General features: G+C 40.8%; 3 protein-coding genes across 6 annotated transcripts in view; all 3 read right to left on the reverse strand.

The window, feature by feature from the left end:
* Positions 1-25367, reverse strand: part of LOC140372174 (leucine-rich repeat LGI family member 2-like) — a 481342-nt gene that overhangs the window by 263184 nt on the left and 192791 nt on the right. The window lies entirely within an intron of this gene.
* LOC140372024 (NACHT, LRR and PYD domains-containing protein 3-like) lies at positions 71-6583 on the reverse strand. The gene is made up of 6 exons (XM_072459278.1): positions 6214-6583; positions 3149-4850; positions 2983-3066; positions 2307-2390; positions 710-787; positions 71-557 (listed from the first exon to the last, which is right to left on the reverse strand). Exons 1-6 carry the CDS (start codon positions 6500-6502, stop codon positions 233-235), a joined length of 2562 nt encoding a protein of 853 aa, XP_072315379.1. The 5' UTR covers positions 6503-6583; the 3' UTR covers positions 71-232.
* LOC140372022 (ADAMTS-like protein 1) overlaps positions 6772-25367 on the reverse strand; it is a 111165-nt gene continuing 92569 nt past the window's right edge. For 2 of the 4 annotated variants that reach the window (XM_072459274.1, XM_072459276.1), the window contains 16 exons: positions 23606-23656; positions 23327-23531; positions 21429-21576; positions 20378-20462; positions 17998-18284; positions 16661-16790; positions 12746-12956; positions 12454-12633; positions 12189-12342; positions 11180-12116; positions 10682-10809; positions 10111-10210; positions 9092-9284; positions 8807-8916; positions 8425-8645; positions 6772-8223 (listed from right to left, as the gene is read on the reverse strand). In XM_072459274.1, coding sequence (XP_072315375.1) covers positions 8114-8223; positions 8425-8645; positions 8807-8916; positions 9092-9284; positions 10111-10210; positions 10682-10809; positions 11180-12116; positions 12189-12342; positions 12454-12633; positions 12746-12956; positions 16661-16790; positions 17998-18284; positions 20378-20462; positions 21429-21576; positions 23327-23531; positions 23606-23656 — 3250 coding nt within the window. In that variant the 3' untranslated portion in view covers positions 6772-8113. Of the gene's footprint in view, positions 8224-8424; positions 8646-8806; positions 8917-9091; positions 9285-10110; positions 10211-10681; positions 10810-11179; positions 12117-12188; positions 12343-12453; positions 12634-12745; positions 12957-16660; positions 16791-17997; positions 18285-20373; positions 20463-21428; positions 21577-23326; positions 23532-23605; positions 23657-25367 lie in introns of those variants that run through there. The other 2 variants (XM_072459275.1, XM_072459277.1) reach the window with 2 other exon arrangements.

Below are 25367 nucleotides of genomic sequence, written 5' to 3' on the forward strand. Positions count from 1 at the left end.
ACAACCCCCACTTTTGGAACCACAGCGTTAGCACAGTAAAATGTATAATTTGCCAAGAGGGCTGGTGCAAATGGGCCATAAGTAAAGAACATTTTATCATTCAAATACAATTCAATTTCACATTGTTTTATCATGTAAAATTATTCCAAGTAACCCCTGGTAAGTACTTACGAACCCCCAGGGGTCCCTGTAGCCATGGTTGTGAAACACATCACATGTACACTCAGTTAGCTCAGAAAGATAATGTACTTTGAAACCTCTTAAGCTTTTTGCAGGTATCTTCTTCAGCGCAGCATTCAATTCTGCTCTCTACGAGTTTGTGCAGATTCCTGTAGAAGGTTTTCACCCACTGGTCCTCCAAACAGTGGACTGGGGTCTTGCAGACTTTATGGAGAACTGTGATGAGCTTGTCGTTGCTGCAGACCTCGCACCTTTTCAAGACCCACTCTCCCCACCCGTCCCACGTATGATCATTAGTGAAGTTAGTGGCAATGCTGTCCTGCGCGAGAGAAGGTGAATCCAAGGAATCTCTGTCTTCCAGGTCATTCCATATGGCTCTGTGTTAAAGTAGATACATAGATACAACATATTATATTTATAAAGTTTTAAATAATGGTTTAGTGAGTTTAGGACTATAAACAGATCCTGGATTAGTCTTTCTGTATTTGGTCAAACTTTGAGAAACACTGATCAAAATGTTCTCACTTACACAATCTTTCTCAGAGGATGTGGTGTCAAGTCCACGAGTGACTGCAGACCCATCTGACTCACTCTGTTTCCTTCCATCCTGAAATGTTAAATTATAGTAATAGATATTTAAAAAAATATGTACAATTTCATTCACATTATGGATGTGCTCTTAAAGGTGCCACAACATGCTTTTTTCACGTTTCGTAGTCTATCCTAAGTGTATAATTGATAATAATAAGGGTTGTGCAACACCCTTAACATAATAGTTAAGAAATATCACCCAGACCTTGGACCCCCTCACCAACCCGGAAATGCAGACGGCTTGTTTGATATTCGCCCCCACCCTTGTGAAGAGCGATCTGGCTCCCCCGCCCAACCCGTGACGTAGTCTCAGAGCGCGTGTGTGCCCCGCCCACCCGTAACGTAGCCCCACAGCTGTCTGCTCCGCGCTGCGCCGCTCCTGCCGCGCGAGTGAGTGAGAAACGATAGAACTTCAGATCAACACTACTTTGAGACTAAATAAATCTCTTATAAATAAAAGTCTTATATCCATCGCGCTCTTATTTCCTGTTTTTTCGGTATCGGATAGAACTTCTCTCCGTTTATTTTCCCGGTTGCTGCATCAACTGCCACATAAACCTTCACCATTGTGATAATAGTAAAGAGTGCGATATCATTAATGAAGTTTTGGGCCTTTTTGAGCCGTGTTTCCTCGTAAATCGAAGCAGAAAAACTCCGGAATGGGCTTGTAGGGAGACAGCAGCGCGGAGCCGGGGGGAAGGGGGCGGGAGGCGGCAGGCGGGAGGCGGGAGGGGATAGGGGGGGGGGGGGGGGGGGGGGGAGGGGGGATAATGACGCGTGCTTGCCCTTATGACGCGGTCTTGCCCCACCGCCCGTCAGTTTGGAGATTCGCGGAAAGGAGATAGTCTGTAATATAGCTAAACACTGCGGGAATCAATCAAAAAAACACTCTGGGTACATATATGAAGCACAAATAGCAATGTAAGACGGTTAAAAGCTCTGAAAAGTCGATTTTGCATGTTATGGGACCTTTAATCAACGATTCCAGTTCAGTCATTTCTAATGGTCAGCTTTTTTCTTTCTTTCTTTTTTAATTATTCAGAGGCATCAACTGTATGTCCAATCCACAGTCAGTAAAAACATGAGATTTGGAGCAGAATTCAGACTTTTAAAGGTGGTATGGACGATTTTTTTCAGCAATTTTTTTATATTTCCTCGTGGCGTGGATAAATCATTTGTCCTGCCACGTATCAATCATAAAACGCACCTACCGCTCACCTGCAGCCGCGTCAGGCTCGTCCCCACGTTTCCGCGTGCCTAAGCGCATGTATCTATCATAATATAGTTCCCTCAGTGTACGGGGCAAAATGAAGACGGAGAAAGACAGTTCGAGCTGACGCAGAAGTGGACAGAAATCTACGGGAGACGAGCGATGCGATGCGCTCCGTTGCGCTAATAAACAAACGCACGTGTGTGTTGTATCAGTCCACACGGGGGAGTGCGCATGCGCACTTCCGCCTGCGTTCTCAAATCGCCGAAAAATTGTCCATACCGCCTTTAAGTTTGAAATATTGCAATATCCACATAATTCTTACCACAATTCCTTGAGCTGTTTATTGGCACGAATGGCATTTGAAAGAATGAGTAATTCATCATCCCCAATGTTACACCACCCAATCCTGAAAAAAAAATGAGATTTTTACAGTAAATTGAAAATGTTATACCATAGGCTTCTGTAATCCTCACAACTAGTGAAGTGAAGTTAATGGGCTGTTCTGGACTCTTATCTAAAAACATGAACATTTCTTACAGAATACAGTCAGGATTTATGTCTGGGATGTCACAGTGTAACATTTTAGTGTTATATTAGCATCTGAATATTTATTTACAATCATGACAGCAATTTATATACATTAAATTCACATTGCTAGTAGATCAAATTTTTTTCTGAATGATAAAGTAAAGTTAATATGACATAAACTATAGATTTAATTTAAAACGTTTCAGAGTGGACACTGTTGAAGTAGAGACACTTCCAATGCCATCTGAAAGTCATTTACAATCTGAAGGAAGCTAAAAGATACAAATTCTTTATGATTAACGTTGATGATTAACATTTTCTACCAAAAGAACACAAACATGATTACACCATATTGAATTAAAACTGTAATTATTCTATACTTTTTCTTCTTATTTCATACAATTGTATGTTGTAATCTGAATTCTGAATAAATAATAAATAAATAATCTTAACATCCCTGTTGTTCTTACCCTAGTGCTTGTATCCTGTCTGATGTTTGTAGCACATCAGCAACAATCCAAACTGTGTCCATGTCGAGGGTGTTATCTCCAAGCCTTCAAAATGCATTTGTAGTTAATATTAAGAAAAATCACTTGAAACTATAACAAACCAAAAATATACCTTGAACCAACTCACCATAGATTTTCACACCTAATCAAATGTGGACATAAGCTTTTTAACCCTTTACACGTCAGTCCTGTCCCAGTGAGATCCAGCTCCGCTACAGCACCAGATGTGAGATTCAGAAAGTATTTCATCGCATTGTAATCCATTTCAGACAGTGTTTCATCGCTAACATTTAAACGCAGTATCTTGGGTTGTACATCGAGGCCAAAATTGGGATCTTGTTGCTCGACAAGACAATGCAAAATGTTCAAGATATTACCTCCATTTTCACACAACACTGACATATTTCGTAGCAGAATTTGTCGATAGCATTCTACTTTGTCTTTGTTGCAAGTCAATCCTACGTGTCTTTGTAATAGAATGGCGTTACGCTCAGATAGGACCCCAGAAAGGAAACGACTGAAAAGGTCCAAGTGTCCATTGTTGACCCCTGAATGTTCATCTTGCAGCGCTTCGGGGAACGGTTCGTCCGTAACCGCGCAGTACAGCGCTGCAAAAAACTCCTGAACTGTAAGGTGCGCGAAGGAGAACACTTCCTCAACACATCCTGGTTCTTGAGACAGTGTTTTGTCAAGGAAGGTGCTAACAAGTGTGCACCCTTCTAAGGCCTTTACATCATGGTCACTGCTGTAGAAAAGGGTTTGATGCTCCATAAGTTTGTGGAACGCTAACTGACCTAGCTTTAGCACCCAGTCAGACAGTGGTTGTGCTCCGTTTCCATCTTTAAACGTTTCAGTTCTTGTTTGAGTGTGAGAGCGAAGCATGGCTACTAGATATTGCACGTAAATGTCCGTCATCGTCTTAGGGCCTTCTCCACACAAACCTTTGTTGTCTCTGAGGATGCAGCACACTATATAGCAAAATGCAGGGATGTAGCATAGTGTTAGCATTAGTTCATTTGCCTCTACAAACGCAAACATTTGGTCTTTCAGTTTTTGGTCCTGGAAATAGCGGGAGAAGTATTCTTGAACTTCAGTCAAAGAAAAACCGGAAATGAGGACAAAACGGTCGATAAATCCGACGGGGATGTACGTGATGGCGGTCGGTCGACTTGTGAGCAGGACGGAGGCGTTGGGGAGCAGTTCGCCTTGCATCAGGCTTCCGAAGATCTCCACCACCTCAGCGTCTTCGTCCGGTTCGGTCACAAAAGAATCCACGTCACACTTTCGATAATGTTTGAACTCGTCAAAGCCGTCCAAGATGATCAACAGTTTGTGTTCGTTTGCCAAGATGTAGTCCAGTTCTTTAGCCAGGTGTCTGTTTTTGCGCAAAATCAATTCTTGAAGATTTGTGGGCTTCTCAATCAGGTTGAGGTCTCGAAAGGTCATGTGGACGATGAAGTCAAACTCAAGGTGGTCTTTTTCCCTGCCAAAATCGAACAGCATCTTCTGAACCAATATGGTCTTTCCGATGCCAGCTACTCCTGTCACCAAAATCTTCTTTACCGGAAGACTCCCAGTAGAAGTTAAAAGTTCTTTCGGAGCAATCTTTCGGTGAAAAGCTGCCTTGTGCTGCAAAGAGAGACGATTGTGCCCAAATGTGAGCACCTCGTGTCGTTTTATGTCCAAACCCTGATGCCCGTCCACCAAAAGAAGATTGACATAATGTTCAGAGAATAAGATTTTCTCTCCATGTCTAGTGTTGTAATACAGCATGCTTTCACTTCTGCGTCTGAGGACATCCTTGTGCTTCAGAAGGACTTTGTTGTACTCTGAAAAAATAAATAGTTTGTTATATATGTGAAAATAAGTTCAACAATTTATACACAGATCAAAATGACCTTCAACTAAACTGCGTTACTATTTGCACAATACATCGTCCCATATGCAAGGAACTGTGCTGCACTGTGCACATTCTGACATTATAAGCTCATCACACGCTTTCAACCTTAATTCTGAGTTATTAGAAGCTACACAAATATCAAATTAGTTGAATAATGGAACAGGCCGCAGTGTCGTGAGTTTGATTCCCAACGCTGACATTTTACTGCATGTCCTCCCTTCTCTCTCATCCCCCCAAAAAACCACATTGTGCACAGCCAGTGATCCGACAACATTTGAGTTAGTTCATATGAGGCACATGAGGTATTTTGAAGGAAGCTGTTGCAAATCAATAGTACGGTATTTTCCGGACTGTACGGCGCATTTAAAAGCCATCAAGTGCGTCTTATAAATGGATTAATTAATATCTCGAAGCAATTGCCAAAATATTACAAAGAAAAGCTGGCCACATTCCGCGTATTAATGAAGTTTAACTGACTGACTTATCTGACTGGTTTTGTTTCACTTAATGCGCCTTATAGTCCGGTGCGCTTTATGTATGAGAAATGATCGAAAATAGACCATTCATTGACAGTGCGCCTTATAATCCAGTGCGCCTTATAGTGCGGGAAATACGGTACATGGGAAAGAATCAATCTAAGAGCGATGGCATTGTCAAATAACTATGGTAACGAGTGTCTGGAGTGTCTGCCAGTGTGGTCCAATGGATTTGGCTTTCCATCTGACGGATCACTATGCACAAAGCGGTTTAAACCAGGCATGTCCAAACTACGGCCCGGGGACCAAATGTGGCCCGCAGACCAATTTTTGTTGGCCCTCTGGCTTCCTGCTAAGTTGGTCCAAACAACAAAAAGTAGTACTTTAACTGTAAAATTGGAAGAATTCAAGCATTTTTATGTGATAACAACCTATTATTAATGTCCTGAGTATTATTAAAGGTGTGGATGCTCATCAAACAATAACAAATGCAACATTTTTAAGTATTCACTATCAAATTCAACATTGTCGGGTTGTTTGTGGCCCTCTGCTCCAAATAAGTTTCAAAATGTGGCCATCGGTGAAAAAAGTTTGGACACCCCTGGTTTAAACTGAACGAACAGAAATGAAGCTTTTGTGATTTCTGTCATGTCTTTGTGATTTTAATGAATTTCCCCCCCTGTTGTGTGAAGCATTGTGTGTACGTATTGCCCTCTACAAATAAACTTGCCTTACATGCTGTTGCTATAACCACCACCAATACAGACGCTTTATTAAGAGTTGTAACAAAACATACACAGATAAACATGGACGTACCTGCTGACTGTCCTTTGTCTTGTCTTGATTGTGGCTCCAGGTGAAAACTGCTGCTGACAGAGAAGAGGACTTTGGCAGCTTCCTCCCCTTTGCACTGAACAATATCCAGAACTTGTCTAACTCTGGCCCTGGGTCCCAAGTGACACAAGACCTGCTCTCTGTCGTCTCGGCTGAACACTCCATGGTTCACAAGATTCTCCAAAAGTAACTCGATGTGTCCTTCAAGTTGATCTACAAGAGAAACACGCAAAACCTGTATAGCCTTTAAACAAGAACCTTCCACTTCCATCACAAGTGCTTCAGTTCAGCGTCCTCCAACGTGTAGTAATCATAACAGCAATACAGCATGTAGCAATATGCCTGTATATGCAAACCACATAAGTGAGAAAAGAAAGAAAAAGAGGAAGCCTAACATTCCACAGCTGACTACATTTGTGACGTAAGGATCCTGTTTTTCCTGTCCTGCTGTAATGACTTTGATAAATGTTAGTAGTCCACAAATGCATATATTTAATGACCTTGATACTAACGTGTTGAGGAAAACAACACTTTTTCCCATTGGAATGTAATTCATTTTATTTAATGCTTTTTCCACAAATCAACAAAGTAATGCATCATGTCACCAGCAGGGGTCCCCATAACATTAATATTCATACAATCTACAGGGATATGAATACTCAGGCATTTGATATTTACAGTTATATACATGAAAACGTACAATCAAATAAATAGTCGAGAGCAAAATAATATCTACATTTAAACAATGTTTTTCAAATAAAACATTTGACTCAATGAAAGGACAGGTAGCCTTCTGCTGTTCTGTGTTCACTACCATGGACTCATTCATGACATATTCAAAGAGAAAAGTGCAAATTTTGCCTGCCAGGTATGTTTTTTCAATTTGATCCAAAATGGATTTTATTCCTACCTTATCATTTTGAATTTGAATGATAAATATGTCTGTTAGCAAAAGACTATTACGTCACTATGTCATTAAGTGGTTTTAAAAGGAACATTTCTTAAAATGCTCTTCTAAGACATGTTTCACACAAAAAAAGACAAAATATAAAATCAACAGTTACTTACAAACCAGAGGTTTAAAACACCTCCCCAAGCCCTGTTTTCAACAAAAGGCCTAACGGAAATCTGAGTGCAAAAAGTCTTTCTCTTTCTCCTCAAATGTAGAAGAAATGTATTTGCTTCAGTCAGACTACTCTATATTAGATTAGTGCAACCCATGCAAAAGACATTGCTGAACATACTGTTTGTTCGGCCAAAACCATTAAAACAATTGTGAAAATTAATTTTAAATTGCCGCTGCTAAACGACCCATTATGAGCCATGAGCCTTTTTCCAGGTGATTATTATTTCTAATTTACAACTTCGGGCTATAAGCTGCTCTCTCTCCAATCTATTAAAACAGTTACCATTACATTTGGATCTGCGGCAATAAAAGCAAATATCCAGTGATCAACACAGGGGTCTCCCATCAAATGTGACATATTTTCTTGTATATTGTACATGTGGTATATTTTAACACTGCACAATGAGTGTAAGGTGCTGCTCTAAAACCCAATGTTTTTCACCTTTTGGAAAACTGGTGTAGAAAATGCCTTTCTAGTTTCCTGTTGGCTGAAAAATACATACCACAAGTTTATGTTTCTCACAATTGAAATTTCTGGCTGTTGGAGTAATACTTTTTTTTTCCTTTTTTGGGTAAAATTTAAGCCTTCATTACAATCCCATTTCAAAACCATTCCCAGCCAAGTCCGTTTAGTGGGTATGAACATGTATCCCTCCTCATGGCATCCCAGTGCACACATTTCTGTTGCGGTGACACTGTGGAGGATCTCAGTCTCGTCTCTGTCCAGTCCAGTTTGTCCATCCCGGGCCCCATGTCTCAGGTGCTTCTGCAGGAGTGACAGCAGCGGCTCTGGAACTGCGGCAGAGGGCAGAGCTCCAGCTGCCGGACCTTATCGCAGTATCTGGTGCTGTCAAGGCACTCTCCTGCTGATGGGAAATACCCAAGTTATGTTATTCAAGGTGTTCAAAATACAAAAACACCTATAACAAAACAGCAAGTCTTAAAATGTTATGCAAGAAAAAAGCAGATTTTTTTTATTAACAAAGGTAAAATCAATTCATAAACTATATATGTAAAGATGCATACACAAAAATAAATGTGTTAAGTTAAGGTACACTTATTCTTACCTCTGCCGCAGGACAGTATATTGCACCTCTGCCAGCTGGGGGGGCGGGGCCTCCACATGCAGTGATGCTCTCTCGTGGCCTTCCCTGTCCGCCGGTGCACACAGCTGACCAGGCGTGACTGGAAACCATGGCGACCACAGGAGGCAGTGCACTGTGTCCATGGACCTATCCTCCACTGAAGGGCGCAAGTATCAGTGGAGCAGTTTTTCACCGAGACAGGCCTACAAAAAACATTAATTCAGACTTAATGAATACATGTATTGATTTTTACCAAGGGACTGTTATTAAATGCATCTTCTGCAGTAACATTTGATATGTCATTGTTATATTTCCACAGCAGAAATGAGATTAGCACATTCTCCATTAAGCCTAGTCTATTTACCTTTGAAGTCCGCTGCACAGCCTATAGGAGACTTTGGTACTGTTTGTGTCCTGGCAGTAAACATGTCGATGTTGAGTGGCCAGACTTGAACCTACACACTGACCATGGCACTGGAAAAATGAAAATGAACACTTAGTCATTCAAAAGCATTTCCTCTGTAGTAGCTGACGTTCATATTGTTTCATTTTTATAGAGTGTATTTGAAGTAAATTCAGGTACTATATTTGAAACCATATTTGAATTATAATCTATCATGGATTCAGTTCACTGTAGTATTTCCTTTACCTGGCCCCAAGGAGTAGTGGCCCATCTGACACAAGGCAGCATGTTGCACAGTCGTGTGAGTGAGGGGCTGCGTCCTGTGCAGCGATGGCTCCCAACCTCCCTGTCATCAGGACCTGTCACACATCGCACCCTCCTGCGCTGGGACCCCCCTCCACAAGCAGACGAGCACAGAGACCATGCTTCAACCTGCCATCTAAAACAATGAAAACATTACATGTCATACGCACAGACGTGATATTGTGGATTTAATTTTCCAACCTCCTGCCACAAGGGGACAGTAAAAGATTATTAGACAAATTATTTTATCATACTAGGTCTAATGGTCTCGGTGCACAGCCCCGCTGCGCTATTTCCATTTATTTAACTCGAATCCCCTTCTGCTGTATCCTTAAGGGGTTGTCTCCATACCCCTGGGTGGATATAACAGATCCATGGTGGATACTCACAGACAGTGTGTTAAAGTCTAAGTTGCAATGTAACTTCTCGGGAAAATACATCTGTGTTTGTTAAGATGGATGTTTGTGTCTCAATGTGAATGATAATGTAACTATAACGTAATGATAATGTAACGATAACTTAATGATAATGTAACGATAACTTAAATAGGACATTAAAAAAATGATTGAAAATACAATTAAGGACAAGATGATTTATATGGTGGTTTATAAACACAAAATAAGTCAGACTATGGTGCATTAGTATTTTAAATTTAGGAGACACAAACACCTGCCTTAGTAAAGACAGATGTTTCCTCGTTACATCGTAAAATAGACTTTAATGGACTGTGATAATCTACCTGTGACTCGTGGTCTGTTGCGACATCTTTAAATATTGATTATTATTTCAGCATGGCTCCGGGGAAAACCCCATAAGGATAGAACTAAGGCAGAAGGGGATTCATGGACAAACTAGCCAAGGAGGGGGCACAGAGAGCATTGCTTAAACAATAACACATATAGTATATTTAGTCTGTGTCTTAAGCATCAAGTTAACATAGAGAGAAGAAAATGACATACTACCTGAATGAGCAGGACTGACCAGTGCACTGTGGCACCGCTGGGCTACTGTTAATCCGCTCCACACATGTATGACCTTCGGGACAATTTCTGCCTTTTCCAACTGCAAAAACAGAAACAATGAAATGAAACAGACCAATAAGGACTTTATTTTACAACGCTAAATGCATATGGCTATCAAAAGAATTACTCAACACTTCTTATTCACGAGCACACACCCTGATGTCTGCACGCTATGCTATCTTATTTTGAATCTTGCTCCTGTAATTGTTGTCATATGTGAGGAGGATGTGCAGGAGCATTGAATAATCAGAATGGCTGTGCTTTGATGGGAGACAGTGTAGAGGTGACCTAGCTCCGGACATTCCCCAACACTGAATCATTGCCACTGACTGCAGAATCCAAACTTTGTGTGGCTACACGTGTGTTTCCCAGTTGGAGACAACCTTTTCCCAGAATCACTTACCCAAAACCACACGAGCTGCACTAATTAAAGCAAACATGAAAGTACAAACTCAACGTGAATCATGCATGCTTGATTTTTTTCAATGTTCCTTTTCTAATTAATCTTTACCATTTACTTGCAGCCAAGATGAAAGTGTAGCGGCCCCAAGGCGGTTCCTTGCGGTGCAGGTGTAAAGCCCTTCATCTTGTTCGATTGGGAAAAGTATCTTCAGCGAACCGGTGGGTAAAGCGACTACTCTGTCGAAACAAAAAGAAAAGAACATCCAATAATTAAAAGCAAGAAAAAAAACTGTAATTTAATTATTACTGTTTCCACTAAACAATTGAGTGATCTTTTATCCTTTAGATCAGATTAGTTATACCTTCAATTGCAAAAACAGAAAACTGTTGTCCAAAAAAGTTATTTCTTTTGTCTCTACATTCTACAAGTTACAGAGAAACTAAAGTTCAGTCGATCAAGAAAGTTCACATTTTTATTGCAGTAAAAATATTTGGCAATCGAAAAAACTACCATACTGTGAACTTTTTTTTTAATCTTAAGCCTCACCTTATTTTTAACTGTACTGAACATGAATTGTACATACAACATTAAGCACAGTGTCTTTACCTGCTATTATAGTTTAGCGCTTTTCCGTTCTTTGTCCATTTTACAATAGGTGCTGGACTCCCCAACGTATTACATTTCAACTCCAAGCTTGCTACTGGTTTATGCAATAACACCGGCAACCCCACGTGCACTATTTTCTCAGAAGAAGATGCCGGAGATCCGATCCTCCGGGGCTGCTGAATGATCACAGGTCGTCTTGGCCTTGGCGTGTGCACTTTGATATTATAATAAAGAGGTTTTTGAGTCACTGTTTCCGGATGCAGGGTAGACTCATTGCTTTCACTGTGTATCTTGGTTAGCTCATTAAGCAGGTGGGCTAGCTGTTCCTCCCCAGACAGACTGTGCATTATCTCATCTAGCTTTTGGCTATCAACGATAAGCAGAACCGGGCCGGAGTGCTCTAAACTTCCTCTTTCATCTTCCAAGGTCGATCTGTTCTTTTCACTTAGATGAAGTTGATCAAAATCCCAGCGAGATCCTTTGAGCTCTATAATGCGCTCCACAATGTTGTCATAGTGGTTTAATAAGGATATAGGTAGCTCAGTCTGGCCGGGTTTCTGAGGTCCATTAAGCCTTGACACTGCTGCTTCGGACAATGAGAGTTTCTGCTTGCTCCCCGTTATCTTCAAGACTAAATGTTCCCGTGTTTGGCCGTCGAGGCAGGTATAAACACCAGCATCAGACGGAAGTAAATGGTAAATCTTCACATATCCCAAAGATGTGATGGAGAGGTGAGTGAGGCTGAATAAAGGTTTCCCATCTTTTAACCACTGGACATGCCCTTTGCGGAAGCGCGGAGTCGGGCAGCGAAGAACCACTGGAGTCCAAGGGAGCAAGTAAGCGTAGCCACCAACCAGCAAATGCAGCTTTTTGCCCTTTCGCCACTGGATGTAAACCTTCTTTGGGGGCTGTGTGGTGGGACCTGGTTTGATTGAATCTGTAAAACAATACAGTGACTTGATATGGTTTAATCTATATTTTTAATGTAACTGTAAGTAAGCACGCATACTTTCACAGAGGCTTAGAGAACATGGTCTGACGCTGTTGGGATGGGCGATCTGTGAACAGTTTGTGGGATGAATGGTGCGATATTGACCATCGTCTCCTTGTTTCCGGCACACTGCCTGAAGCCTCTGTACCCCGGTGCCACAGGTCACTGAACACTGGAGACATAAAAGTAGCATTCAGACTAGTGTTAAATCAATTACAAAATGAAGCAAATATACAAAGTGCTCTGCCTGAATAATAAGGTACATCATAATTTACAGCCATACCTGGGACCACTCAGTGGTGACCCACATAGCGGGGCAGTCCTGCCTGGCACAGGTCTGTTGGGTCACTGGGCTCTTTGAGGGGCAGAACGTGTCTGGTAGGTCTAAAATGCTGCCATCTGCCAAACGCTGTTTGCACAGGATCTGCCTCCTCTGCACTCCTCCACCACAGCTCCGCGAGCACTGCAGCAACACAAATAAAGAGGTGCCATTTCCTTTAGAGCGGGATCACCTGGATTATATCAACAGTCCCTGTTAAATGCATCACTTATAATCAGATGTTTACTGGTCTCACCTTGCCCCAGTCACGTGTGTCCCACAAGGGAGGGCAGTCGAAGCGGTTGCATGCTTGGACAGGGCTGGGCTTGGGGCTCGGACAGTCCTCAACCTTTAGAACCTCTGTGTTGTTACTGCCCCGAAAGGGCCGGCGAGTGCAGGCCACAGAGCGGGTCATTAGACCCACGCCACATGTAGCAGAGCATGAACTCCACTCTCCAGTGTCCCACCTGTGAACACAGTGTTTACTGCCAAACTGTATCATGCACAATATATATGATAAGCACTGGCAGCTAATATGTCAGCACTGCACACATGGTTAAGTTTTGTGTGATATGCTTGAGAGGTCTCTTCCTCCACCTTCCGATTAGTCACAGCTCTTATAGTTTGTGTTCATTTATTTCAGACTTGTTTTCTTCAACATAAAGAAATGTAGTCAGGGGCAGTTTGTGTTTTTTCAATCACCCCCAGAGCATACTCTTGACCTTGTAAATTCATTAAAAAAACACATTTTGTGAGAGGCTGATTCATGCAGCAAGCTCTGGTCCGTCACACTGTGATATTGGAGAAATCCCGGTGGCCAGCCTTTTAACCTAATGTTTTTTCCACTGACCTGTGTGGTTCACTATCCACACTGTTGTCCAAGCCGCTTTCACACAGGGATTAATAAGCAACGTTTTCTATTCCATCCTGAAACCAATATGGCTTATGTACAACTTTTGCTCACGGCAGCTAACTGTGACGCTATGGCAGGAACTTTACTTTAGGCTTGACAGATTAGGTCATGTTTTAGAGCTATCCATATTTACTCTGGGGTGCTGGACTAAGGAGAATTGGGAATGGGGCCGTTACGACTCAAAGCCAAATCCTATGGTTGTTTCCCTTTCGGGGGGGAACAGTATCCAAGCAGAGCAGCTTAATATGGGAGGGTGAGGAGGCCTCTGGGAGGGAGCACGGGCCAAAGGAAACACGTCCAGTACAGCGTTTGTTGTGCCTGAAAACAAGATTGAAAGCTTGAAAAAACAGCTGAGAGCGAGCACCGGCCTCTGGGCTTTCTGACAGAGTGTGAGTGGGTAGCACTGACAACAGCACATGGTGTTAACCTGAAACGTGTGGCCTACTGCAAAACCATTCACTGAGCTACAGATCATGCTCACGTCATGATGCTCTTTAATTAGGCTATTGAGGAAAATACTTAATGCATTTACTGTTACAATTCAGATGTGGGATCATCACTAGTCTTTCATCTACATGCTGCCTCGATGTGTTACCCTCCAGATTTCTAAAGTCTGTGCTGAACAGTTTGTCACTCACATACCTGTAGTAAACATTTTGCTTCAATCTGGAACATTCCCAAGGGCTTTGAAAACTGCGGTCCTGCCCTGTCTGTTTTTGTTCGTTCTATGTTTGTTTTCTGTTGTTGTTTTTTTTATTGTGAAAAAAAGAAAGAAGAAAAAAAAAAAGGAAAACTGCGGCCATGAAGCCTCTCCTTAAGAAGAGCAGTCTTGATGCCGCAGTACTGAGCAATTATTGGCCCATCTCTAATCTGCCATTTTGGGGCAAAGTCCTTGACAAGGTTGTTTACCAACAGCTCACAGATTTCCTCTTAATACACAACTCATTTGATGTTTTTCAGTCAAGTTTTAGACCTCATCACAGCACTGAGACTGCTCTTGTCAAGGTGACAAATGACATCTGCCTGAACACTGACACGGGCAAAGCCTCAGTCTTAATTCTGTTAGATCTGACACTGTCGATCATGGGATCCTCTTACAGAGACTAGAGGACTGGGTGGGCATCACTGGCACTGCCCTGAATTGGTTAAAGTCCTATCTGGAAGACAAGAAGCACTTTGTTGAAATTGATAACTGTGTGTCCGAGAAAGGAGGATGTTCTGACGCTTCTGAGGTTGGGACACACAGGGCTGGATGACAACCTCAGAATAATGGGGAAACATCGAACAGGGGAGTGCGAGCGCTGCAGAATCCAAGAGACAGTGGAGTATGTCATTATTCATTGCCCTAAATTTCATCAGCAAAGACAAATTCTGAAAGATAGAATATGTGAACATGGGATTAAATTTAGTATCAAGGAATTACTGCAGAACATCACACAAGAGGTTATAGTAAAAGTACTCCTTATGAACCTTAAGTCAACAGGATTGATGGGGAGGATTTAAGGATTGCTGGGGCCTTCCTGGCCCACACTCTATACCGGACAGTGGTGGTAATGCATCTTTAGTTGCGTGCCAACCGCCAATAAACAATACTAGAAGAAGAAGGGTCAGTCCTGGGACCCCTTCTGTTCAACCTCTACATGCTGCCATTAGGTCAGTTGATACGCAGTGAAAATGTCTCCCATCACTGCACTATTCTGCAGACGACACTGAATATGGAACACTGAATCCAACTGATCAGTGTGTGGATGCAAAACAAAAGTTTCTCCAGCTGAACTCAGACAAGACTGAAATCATCGTCTTCGAACCACAGAAACAAAGAGAACGTGTTTTCAGTCATTTCCAGACTCTCGCTATAAAACCTACAAATCAACTTCGAAATCTGGGGGTAATAATGGACTCAGACTTGAACTTTAACGCACTTTAAGACATCAAATCAATAACATCAGCAGCTTTTTACCATCTAAAAACATTGCCAAAAGCCTCCTGCTGGTGCCCAGAGTCAGGACTAAACATGGGGAGTCTGCATTTCAGTTTTCTGCAGCTAAAATCTCCCTGAAGATGTGAGACAGGCCTCTACTCTGACAAAGTTCAAATCTAGGCTAAAAAACGATTATGTTTAGCTGTGCATGTTTCTTCATATTTCTCTTTTGTGAAAACTGTTGTGTGAAGCACTTTGAATTTCCTTTTGTATGAATTGTGCTCTACAAATAAACTTGCCTTGCCTATTATTTAGTCAATTCTCTAGTTTTATGACAGTAAAATATGCATGCACTACATTCGATTTATATTACTAATATCCAAATGCTTCATATTCAATCAATCTTTGGTCTGAAAATGAAAATATGGTAACCAAAGGGGGAGCGTTAATGCATTACTCCACCTCACCACTGGGGACCAATATCACTGTGAGCGCTATATCTCTGTGAGTTGTTCTTATTAAACATATGGCTTTAGTTTAATAAAAGAAAATACTGCTCCCTGAGGAGGAACTCTGACCTTTCTCTTAAAATGCATCATTGCTCTTGTAAAAAGTCTATCTAGATGTCAGTGTAGTGTTATAAATGTAGTCAAATATAAATGCATTAAACAACTCCACACCTTTCTTCGTGTACTCTGTGGTAGATTTAGGATTTAAAGCTCAAGTATTTCATTTTCATTCTAGTTTGTCCTCTGTATTTGTATTTTACCACAAGAATAGAATAGATGTTTGATCACTTTTTTTTACCATATTATATTGGCCATTTCTTTCTATACATTTAATTCTGGTACTAGCTACTACCCTGACTATCACTTCTAATACTGCCATCACTACAGGCCAAAAAACTTCCAACCCAACTTGACTTTAAGCAAACCCAGCTCTCCTGACACCTGATCCCATTGTATTCCGATTGTGACCAGGCTCCGTGCAGTGTCCAGCTGACTTCATTTCCTCCTCATGAAGATACAACCATTCATCTCTGTCACTTTAACTCAGCATCAGTATCAGTCAGACGGTGTCTTCACAAGCATTTGGAGGAGTTTGAACAGAGGAAAAGCATCGAGTTTGTGGTACAAACACTAACAAGGACATTTTTCAAACGTCTTTTGTGCTCAGATGTTGTGCTGTATTAAGAGAAGTACAGGCAAACCGTGTTCCATTATAATCTTCTTTGGATGTTTTAGGTATTGCAATTATGTCTGTTATCAAATCATTTTCTTTCCTGAAATGTTGTTCTCATAACCTAAGTAATGTTTTAAGTGTATATTTGCTCCTACCTGGGTGGGCAGGGCTGAGTGTTGCAGTCCTGGAGGAGCTGTGGAGGTCTTCTGGAGCTCTCACACAGACTCTGGTCGGCCACTTCTCTGGTCTGTTTGTTCAGGCAGATCACAACAGCCTCTTGTATACCTGAGGAGAAGCATGTAAACTCTTAAATACTGTCATATTCATGTGCAATACTGAATTAACCATGTGCAATACCATCATATTCATGTGCAATTACTGTCATACTCACAAGCAATTAAGGCCATATTCATGTGCATATAACTGATGTAAATAAGAGTGTTTTATTTTGTTTACTTACTTACTATTAGTATTATTTAGTCTTATGCTAGCTATTTTTTCTTTATTTTATTATTATTATTTTATTATTATCTTATTTTTATCTTTATCTTTTTATTTTATTTATCTATTCTATTTTATTTTCTTCTCCCTCCATTCCCTATTAAGATATGAGAGGAGTTTTGTTAATAAGAGTTTTTTGGTTTTGTTCAAAAAAGTTCTTCTATTAAGAGTGTTTTTTTTAAACTTCCTATAATCTGTCCTTTCCTCTTGTATCTACTGCAGTGTAACAATGACATTTTCCCGTGTGTGGACATTAAAGGATTATCTTATCTTATCTTAAAAAATAAAATCTTAACTTAAGAAACATCACAACCAGAAACATTATTGCAATCAAGCACATAATTCAATCTGACTGCTCCCTGTCAGAATAGAGTTGATATTGCAGTGAAAACTATGCATGGCTAACAGAACACAGCTATTTCTCAAATCTACAAATATTATGTCAGACTATCATTACTGTTACAACATTTTATTTATTTTTGGGCGAGTGCGGGCGAAACACTGACAAAAGCCTACGCCCATGCAGTGAAATTAAATTAGCTGGAGACACACAAAGCAGACACACAGGCCCACGGAGATCAAAGCCAACCTTAAATAAAGATGGCGGAAAGTTTAGACCGACAATCTGTGTCTGGCACTGGATTCACAACAGAGTGGGCGAGGCTACAGGGGAACGACCTGTGCTACGACCATTATCACCTAATAATGTTCAATTGTGCTGCGTTTTTGCAAAGCTAAAGTGACATCACCTTTTTTTATTTACAATGTGAGGCTCCTTGTTAAAGCACTGGTGGAAAATACGACCACAAAGAGGACACCACTGTGGTTTGCAGCAGAAGAATTCAAAAGGAACAGTCATACTTTAGTAGTAGAAGCAGTTGTAGAAATTGCAATAGAAAATAGATGCTTAATTGAAGTAAACACTCCTTCCTATGTTATTTCCAGCCTCTACTTTACAGTGCATACGTATGATTTGTATTGATAAGCTTACCTCTCCCACAGCTCTCTGAACACTCTGTGAAGCCTTCATACTCCCAGTCATGTAGTTCCTCCTTCTCGAAAGTCTTCTCTGTTTGGTCCTCTTCGTGGCCCTCTGCTCCGGAGCAGGGCGTCCTGTAGCAGGACTGGGTCTGGGCCGGTTTGACCCCCTCGCACTCGTCATCGGGCAGGTCCGCCACAGTTTGAGCGAAGGACAGCAGAACCTGGCATCTGACGGTTCTATGTTGTGTACCGGCGCCACAGGATTTGCTGCAGGGTTCCCAAGGCCCAGGAATAAATCTAAATAGGACAATGGAGAAAAAAATCCATTGGGTTAATACCAGCTGCAAAGTATTGTCAGAGGTATACTTTCATCAGGTGAAGAAAAGTGTTAATACATTATGTGCACTTGCATAAAAACACAGACAGTGACACTAAACTCTAAATATACACAGCAAGTATTGTAATTACTCCTATAATTATCATTATCAAATTTAAAGCCGTGTCCACAGTACTGAAGCTCAAAACACCATCAGTTTGCACTTTGCGAGCTGGTGAAATTATTCGTTTGGTGGCGTTTAACAGGGAGGTGGTCTTACACTTTCTTACACATTTATTTTGTGGGATGAATAAGTCATAATCGTGCAGTTTATATATTCAGCAGATGTTGCATAATGTATGATCGTTGGGCAGCGCTGTAGCTTACGACCTCATAGATTACACACTTGCAATAGCGATGTAGAGAGCTGAATAAAAACTAGTGATAAATCTCCGCGCTGCAATAAAGATGTTTTTTTTTTTAATGGTATGCATATGGTACGCAGTGGGGGCCGTAAATAGACTTGAAGGATATTGATCAATAATAAAGACGTTGTCAATTCCAACCTATAAAACAGTCCAATTCAAATTATTATATCTTTTGAAAATACATTAAAACGTCATTCAAAAGCTGACTGAAACCAACTGATTAATCAAAGTTCAGTGCACACGTAGCCTATATATTTAGACCGTGCTCAGTCAACATTCCTGCCTGTTTAACCTGCCTGACCACAGCACGAGAGCACCCTGGAGTTTTACTGGACGTCTCAATAAAATATTCATAATTACTGCAGACTTGGCTCATTGTGCGTCGGACAAACACATAAATCAGTACAGTCAGACTTTAGACTCATAACATCGGTGCTTATCTTCACGCGCCGTTAAACTACATCAGTCGTTTGGAGCGCAATCCCCATTTCATTGAAACGACACATTATGCCAAAACCTGTTTTTAATGTTATCAATTACATTCACTTCAGAGGAAGAGATTTATTCACTTTTAAAGTTAAATAGCTACAAAGACGGCTTTTATTTTAGGAGTTTCACAGTGGTGGTTTGCAAAAAGTGGTGTAATAAGTTTATAACAGGCTTTTCCTCCCCTGCACATCCTGGCCACATATGGTCGTCAGATATTGCTTTTGGCTTATGACCAGCACTATATTACACATTAATATTTATGCTTTTAATGCAAGGGAGCAAAGTCATATATTTTGGAACATATTTTCAGCCTCCAAATTAGTCCAAAATTGTTGCTATCACAAGTCATTCTAGCTTAGTATCCAATCATTGTCCATCTTCGGTGGAGCAGGCATTGTACGGTTGATGAGAGAACATCTGGAAGATTGCTGAGGTAATGCAAGTAGCTTTGTTTTACCAACAATTACCTCATACAAAACACAGGAACTTATTTTACATGCAATTTGGCTGTTCGCACATTACCCAAAACATTGTAAATAGTCAAGACAGGTTAATATACTCCAAACCCCGTCCTTACGAATCTAATCTAGCATCATTTTCAGACAAACTTCTGGCAAGTGCAGGTGTGTTGAGGTACGAGGGAGAGTATTATGACAAGCGTGTAAAAAAAAGGGCTCCAGCTGTACATTTTGACACGCAAAAGTTGACACAAATGTCCGCTGACGTGAGCACAACCGTGATACTGTGAAGGTTTCAAAGGAGCAGTGAGCACTGTCCAAACCAATTTCGCCTCAAGGTAAATTTTGACTTGCACTTTGCCCAGCGTAACTGCTCTGGGGTCAGTGTGTGCAGGGCTCTTCGGCTCTTATACGTTTGTGGAGTGACAGTAATTCTGTGATTTAGCGTTGTAAATTTTCTGTTGATTTTCCGGGTTGTGAACCGCTGTCTATTACCTCAACTGCAGCGTTTCCCTTACTTAAGAACTGCTCAAGGTACAGTTCAGCCATACTTTTGTTATTATTAAGTGAGCATACATTCTTAAGCGACTGGGTTGAATATTTGGTTCAGATTGGCTCGTGTATCATCTTGTATTTTCCCAAAAATGTATGGAACAATTAAAACAAAGTAAGTTAGTATTTTTCTTATCTTGTACTCACGTTGGCTCGTCTGTCACAGTCATTTCTTCATCCAGTTCAATGGCCTGCTTTTGCCATGGTTCCTTTGCTTCAACAGGAAGTGTATCTAAAAAAAAGTGTAAGTTTATATAGTTTCATCATTAAATATAATAATAATTTATACATATACAAAATAATAATATATACAAATACATCTATATCAACCTATCCAAAATATTCCATATTTTTGGAGTATCCCGATAGTAAAATTATATTATGTCAATCCAACAGAAATGTGTTAAAACATGTCTTAAATAAATGTTAGTTGAGATTTAATTATCAGACAAATGATTCACAGAAGTGCAAAAATATCACCTTACTACAAAACTGTTTTCAAAGATATACTCAACATTCAAATTTAGCATATCTTCAAAACAACATTCACATCCATCCATCCATTTTCTACCGCTTGTTCCCTTTCGGGGTCGCGGGTGACTGGAGCCTATCCCAGTGACTTCGGGCCTTAGGCGACAACATTCACAACATTATCTAAATCAGGCATGTCCAAACTACGGCCCGGGGGCCAAATGCGGCCCTTAAACAATTTTTGTTGTCCCTCCTGTTGATCCAAACAACAAGAAGCAGTAGGTTTTACTGTAAAATTGGAAAGATTAAGCATTTTGATGTTATACCAACCTAATACTAATGTTGCAGGTCTTATTAAAGGTGTGGAGGCATCAAAACTATGTCAAATGCAAAACTTTGAATGAATCACTTTGTCATTCAACAAATTCGATATTGTCAGGTTGTTTGTGGCCCTTTGCCCCGTATAAGTTTCAAAATGCGGCCCTTGGTGAAAAAAGTTTGGACACCCCTGATCTACTTGTGTTGAGATGTTTGTCAAATACTAAATAGAAATAAATCAGGCCAACTATAATAGCACTAACTTCACAGCCTTTGTCACCCATGTCACACATTTTAACACATCATGTTGTCGTCACAAGTTAAACATTTCAAAACACTCTTGTTGAACTGTGATGAAACATTGCAGAGGGTCGTACTGACGAGACAGTTCACTGAAGAGTCAACCCACCTACAGCTCTGAAGCAGGGCACGGTCACCAGACACTCCTCCTTGATGTGTGGTTTGGTGGTGGGGTTGCAGCCCCCAGCGTGCAGCCCCCTATGGTCAATGCATAACACCACGCGGTACTGGAGCCCTTGACCACACGTTACTGTACACTGTTGAAAGAATACAACCACTTCACTCATTCGTTTTTCAGATAGCGATAAGCCTAACGTTTACATTTTTCCTCCGTGATTATATCTCTTTGCTTAAGTTCAGCTCAAGGGAGGCGCAAAGGCTCCCCACTGCGGCGCGCTCACGGCTGAACCTGGAGCGTCCTTTTGCCAAAACAAGCATTTAAAGTCGAGTTCACAGGAAAAATGTGCTAGGTAAACAGCCAGCCAAGGTTTTCAGAGCGAGGCCACAAATATGCTTCTGGGTTTTAGCAGCCAGCGAATGATAAAAGTGAAAAATCCCCAAAGAGGTTCATTGAGAAGTTCAATGGGATGTTTATGATCAATGTAACAGCAGCAGCAGCAGGTATGATTTACTGTAATATTCATGTGTGTATTGTGTAATGCTAATTTAATTTAACTGATCTTAAATAAAAGTATTAGATGAATATAAAAAGTATTTCCATAGTAATCTACAGCTACTGTTTCTACAACTACTATAATAAGATAAGATAAGATATTCCTTTATTGTCCCACATGGGGAAATTTCATTGGTGCAACGCAGGTAGATACAGAGGTAGATACAGAAGAACAGATCACTTATAGGAAGTCTGAAAAACACTTTCAGTAGAAGATCTCCTATAAATAAATAAAAACTCCCATAGACAAATAAATACATAAATACCATTGCATGTGATCCCGACAGTAATTGCACATGAATATGTGTCACGACAGCACATAGATTGCACATGAAATATTACATAGATTGCACATGAAATATTACTATCAGAAATATTACTACCAGTGTTACTACTACCGCTGCTGCTGCTGCTACTGCTACTACTACTACTACAACAACTACTAGTACTACTATAATACTACTACCAGTGTTATCGCTGCTGCTGCTGCTACTGCTACTGCTACTACTACTACTACAACAACTACTAGTACTACTATAATACTACTACCAGTGTTACCGCTGCTGCTGCTGCTGCTACTACTACAACAACTACTAGTACTACTATAATACTGCTATAATACTACTACCAGTGTTATTACTACCGCTGCTGCTGCTGCTGCTGCTGCTGCTGCTGCTGCTGCTGCTGCTGCTGCTGCTACTGCTACTGCTACTACTACTACTACAACAACTACTAGTACTACTACCAGTGTTATCGCTGCTACTGCAACTACTACTACAACAACAACTACTAGTACTACTATAATACTACTACCAGTGTTACCGCTGCTGCTGCTGCTACTACTACTACAACAACTACTAGTACTACTATAATACTGCTATAATACTACTACCAGTGTTATTACTACCGCTGCTGCTGCTGCTGCTGCTGCTGCTGCTGCTGCTGCTACTACTACTACAACAACTACTAGTACTACTACCAGTGTTATCGCTGCTACTGCTACTACTACTACAACAACTACTAGTACTACTATAATACTACTACCAGTGTTACCGCTGCTGCTGCTGCTACTACTACTACAACAACTAAAAGTACTACTATAATACTACTATAATACTACTCCCATTGTCACCGCTGCTGCTGCTGCTGCTGCTGCTGCTACTACTACTACAACAACTACTTAGTACTGAGTACTACTTCATCATTGTGTAATTTTCTTTGATTTAGGAACTATCAATTCTACTAAACCTAAAAAGCACATTTCCTTCACTTTAATTGTGTTAAATCTGAATATCAGTTGGTAGTGGCTTCAGTGTACATTTACAGTGACTTACAGGAGACCACTCTTGGGCGTGCCATGTGGGACAGTCAAACGTGTTGCAGGGCTGGAGAATGGCAGTTTTTGGGGAGTACAGACACTTCCACTCGTCCGTGGGGGTGATGTTCCCCTGCATGTCCTCCTCCACACAGGTAACAGAGCGACTTTGTATGCCGCCGCCACAGGAACTAGAGCACGATGTCCACGGACTGCTCTCCCATCTGAACAAAGACGGAAGTGCATGTTAGTTAGTCTTCATTTTTATGCTAATTTCCGTTATTACTTGTGCAATTACCGTGGCAGTGGGTGGTAGAGGTCATATGGCATGATTTGCTTGTAGCCGTCACTGAAGGAGAAAAGACATAGAAAAAATAATTTATTTTTTCCTATGTCGATGTAATTTATTCTCTTCTGATTATTCATTAGTAGTATTAGTGGTATTTCTCAGCCACTTTAGACTTTAGGTGCACCATGAATAATTTAAGTTAAGGTAGCCTTTTTTAAACAACAGCAATGGAATGATAATACCTGTAGGTTTCTATATTAGCTTGTGTTTCTGTAAACCTTAGGATCTCAAACTTAGAAGATTTTTGATGGGTGAATTGAGCGTTTTGATGCTGCTCGTCTAAAGTGCAGTGCAGAGAAGGACTCCTGCTGCCAAAGTCCAGTCCCTCCACGCTCACATAAAACACCTACTCATTCTCAAAACTGTAAATGCTGAAAAGTCTTTTTTTTGAGTGATGAGACCAGCAGCAGCTCCTTGCAGGCGCTTGCACTTTCTTCCTCTCGCCCTCTCTCTCGCACACATGTGGTGTGAGTTTGAGGTGACGCTTGTGCATCAGTTATAGATTGGGGATGTTTATGAGTTGTACATATTTTTGGCACGACCCACACACGGAGAGCAGCGCTGTGAACCCCTAATCCTGACCATCTTCTTCTAAATTCAGTTCCTCGTTTGGCTTTTTTTTTATGCAAAATGATGCATTTGAAAAATGCATCCTTTTGTAGCTTACAGAGAACAAGTCTGTGCAGTCTCCACGGTCCTTCCCCTGTCTCCACAAGCACCCTGTGTGTGAGCGGGTTTACCTGTGTCTGCCTTCCTCCGCATCTGGAGTCAAACGCCTCTCTGTTATCAACAGCAGTGCAGTGGCTTAAGTGTACGGATGAGAAGCCTATTTTTGGAAATTACACTCGTCGTAGCCTATACACAACCAGTCCACGCCCCCAATCCCCGCCCAACTTTGTACTATTATAATATTTATCAAGAGATTTTATACACTTTTGTATTGATTGGTATATATATATATATATATATATATATATATATATATATATATATATATATATATATATATATATATATATATATATATATATATATATATATATATATATATACGTCATCTTTCTTTATTTTTATTTTTATCTTAATCTTTATTTATTTTTTCCCCTCCATTCCTTATTAGGAAATGAGAGGTTTTTGTCTAAAGGACAAAATATACTCTTTGTTTATAAGAGTTCTTCTATTAAGAGTGTTTTTTTAAGGCCGTGGCTGGAGAGCCGCGGCGCGGTCAAATGGCCGGGCAGTTTCAGGGACCGCTGCATTTCCCTTATAGCCCGTTATAGCCTCATGGCTAACCCTAACCCTAACCTTAACCCTAACCCTAACCCTAACCCTAACCTTAACCCTAACCCTAACCCTAACCCTAACCCTAACCTTAACCTTAACCTTAACCCTAACCTTAACCTTAACCCGGCGCGGTCTAAAACGGCGCTAAAACGCGGTCGAATAGCGGCGCAGTTTCAGGAGCCGCGGCGCGCGGCCGGCACAAAAATAATATGGCAGTTTCGGCCGCGCGCCGCGGCTCTGCAGACACTCCCTTTTTTTAAAACTTCCTATTATGTTATCTGTCCTTTTCCTCTGTATCTACCTGCGTTGCAACAATGAAATTTCCCCGTGTGTGGACAATAAAGGATTATCTTATCTTCTTTCTTTAATAATATAGTTATTTTTTTTAATTCAGTAATTACCATGATTTTTGGATGTTTGCACACAC

This window comes from Eucyclogobius newberryi, unplaced genomic scaffold (assembly GCF_026437365.1).
Source record: "Eucyclogobius newberryi isolate DKJ021-1_F unplaced genomic scaffold, fEucNew1.0.hap1 SCAF_22, whole genome shotgun sequence".
NCBI lineage: Eukaryota > Metazoa > Chordata > Actinopteri > Gobiiformes > Gobiidae > Eucyclogobius > Eucyclogobius newberryi.

What these genes read in the sequence shown, in the direction of transcription:
- LOC140372024 (XM_072459278.1), bottom strand. Translation starts at nt 6,502, where the DNA reads ATGGAAGTGGAAGGTTCTTGTTTAAAGGCTATACAGGTTTTGCGTGTT. An exon ending in AGACAAAGGACAGTCAGCAG is followed by an intron (nt 4,851 to 6,213) that starts GTACGTCCATGT and finishes TTATTTTTTCAG; the next exon opens with AGTACAACAAAGTCCTTCTG. An exon ending in ATTAGGTGTGAAAATCTATG is followed by an intron (nt 3,067 to 3,148) that starts GTGAGTTGGTTC and finishes TGCATTTTGAAG; the next exon opens with GCTTGGAGATAACACCCTCG.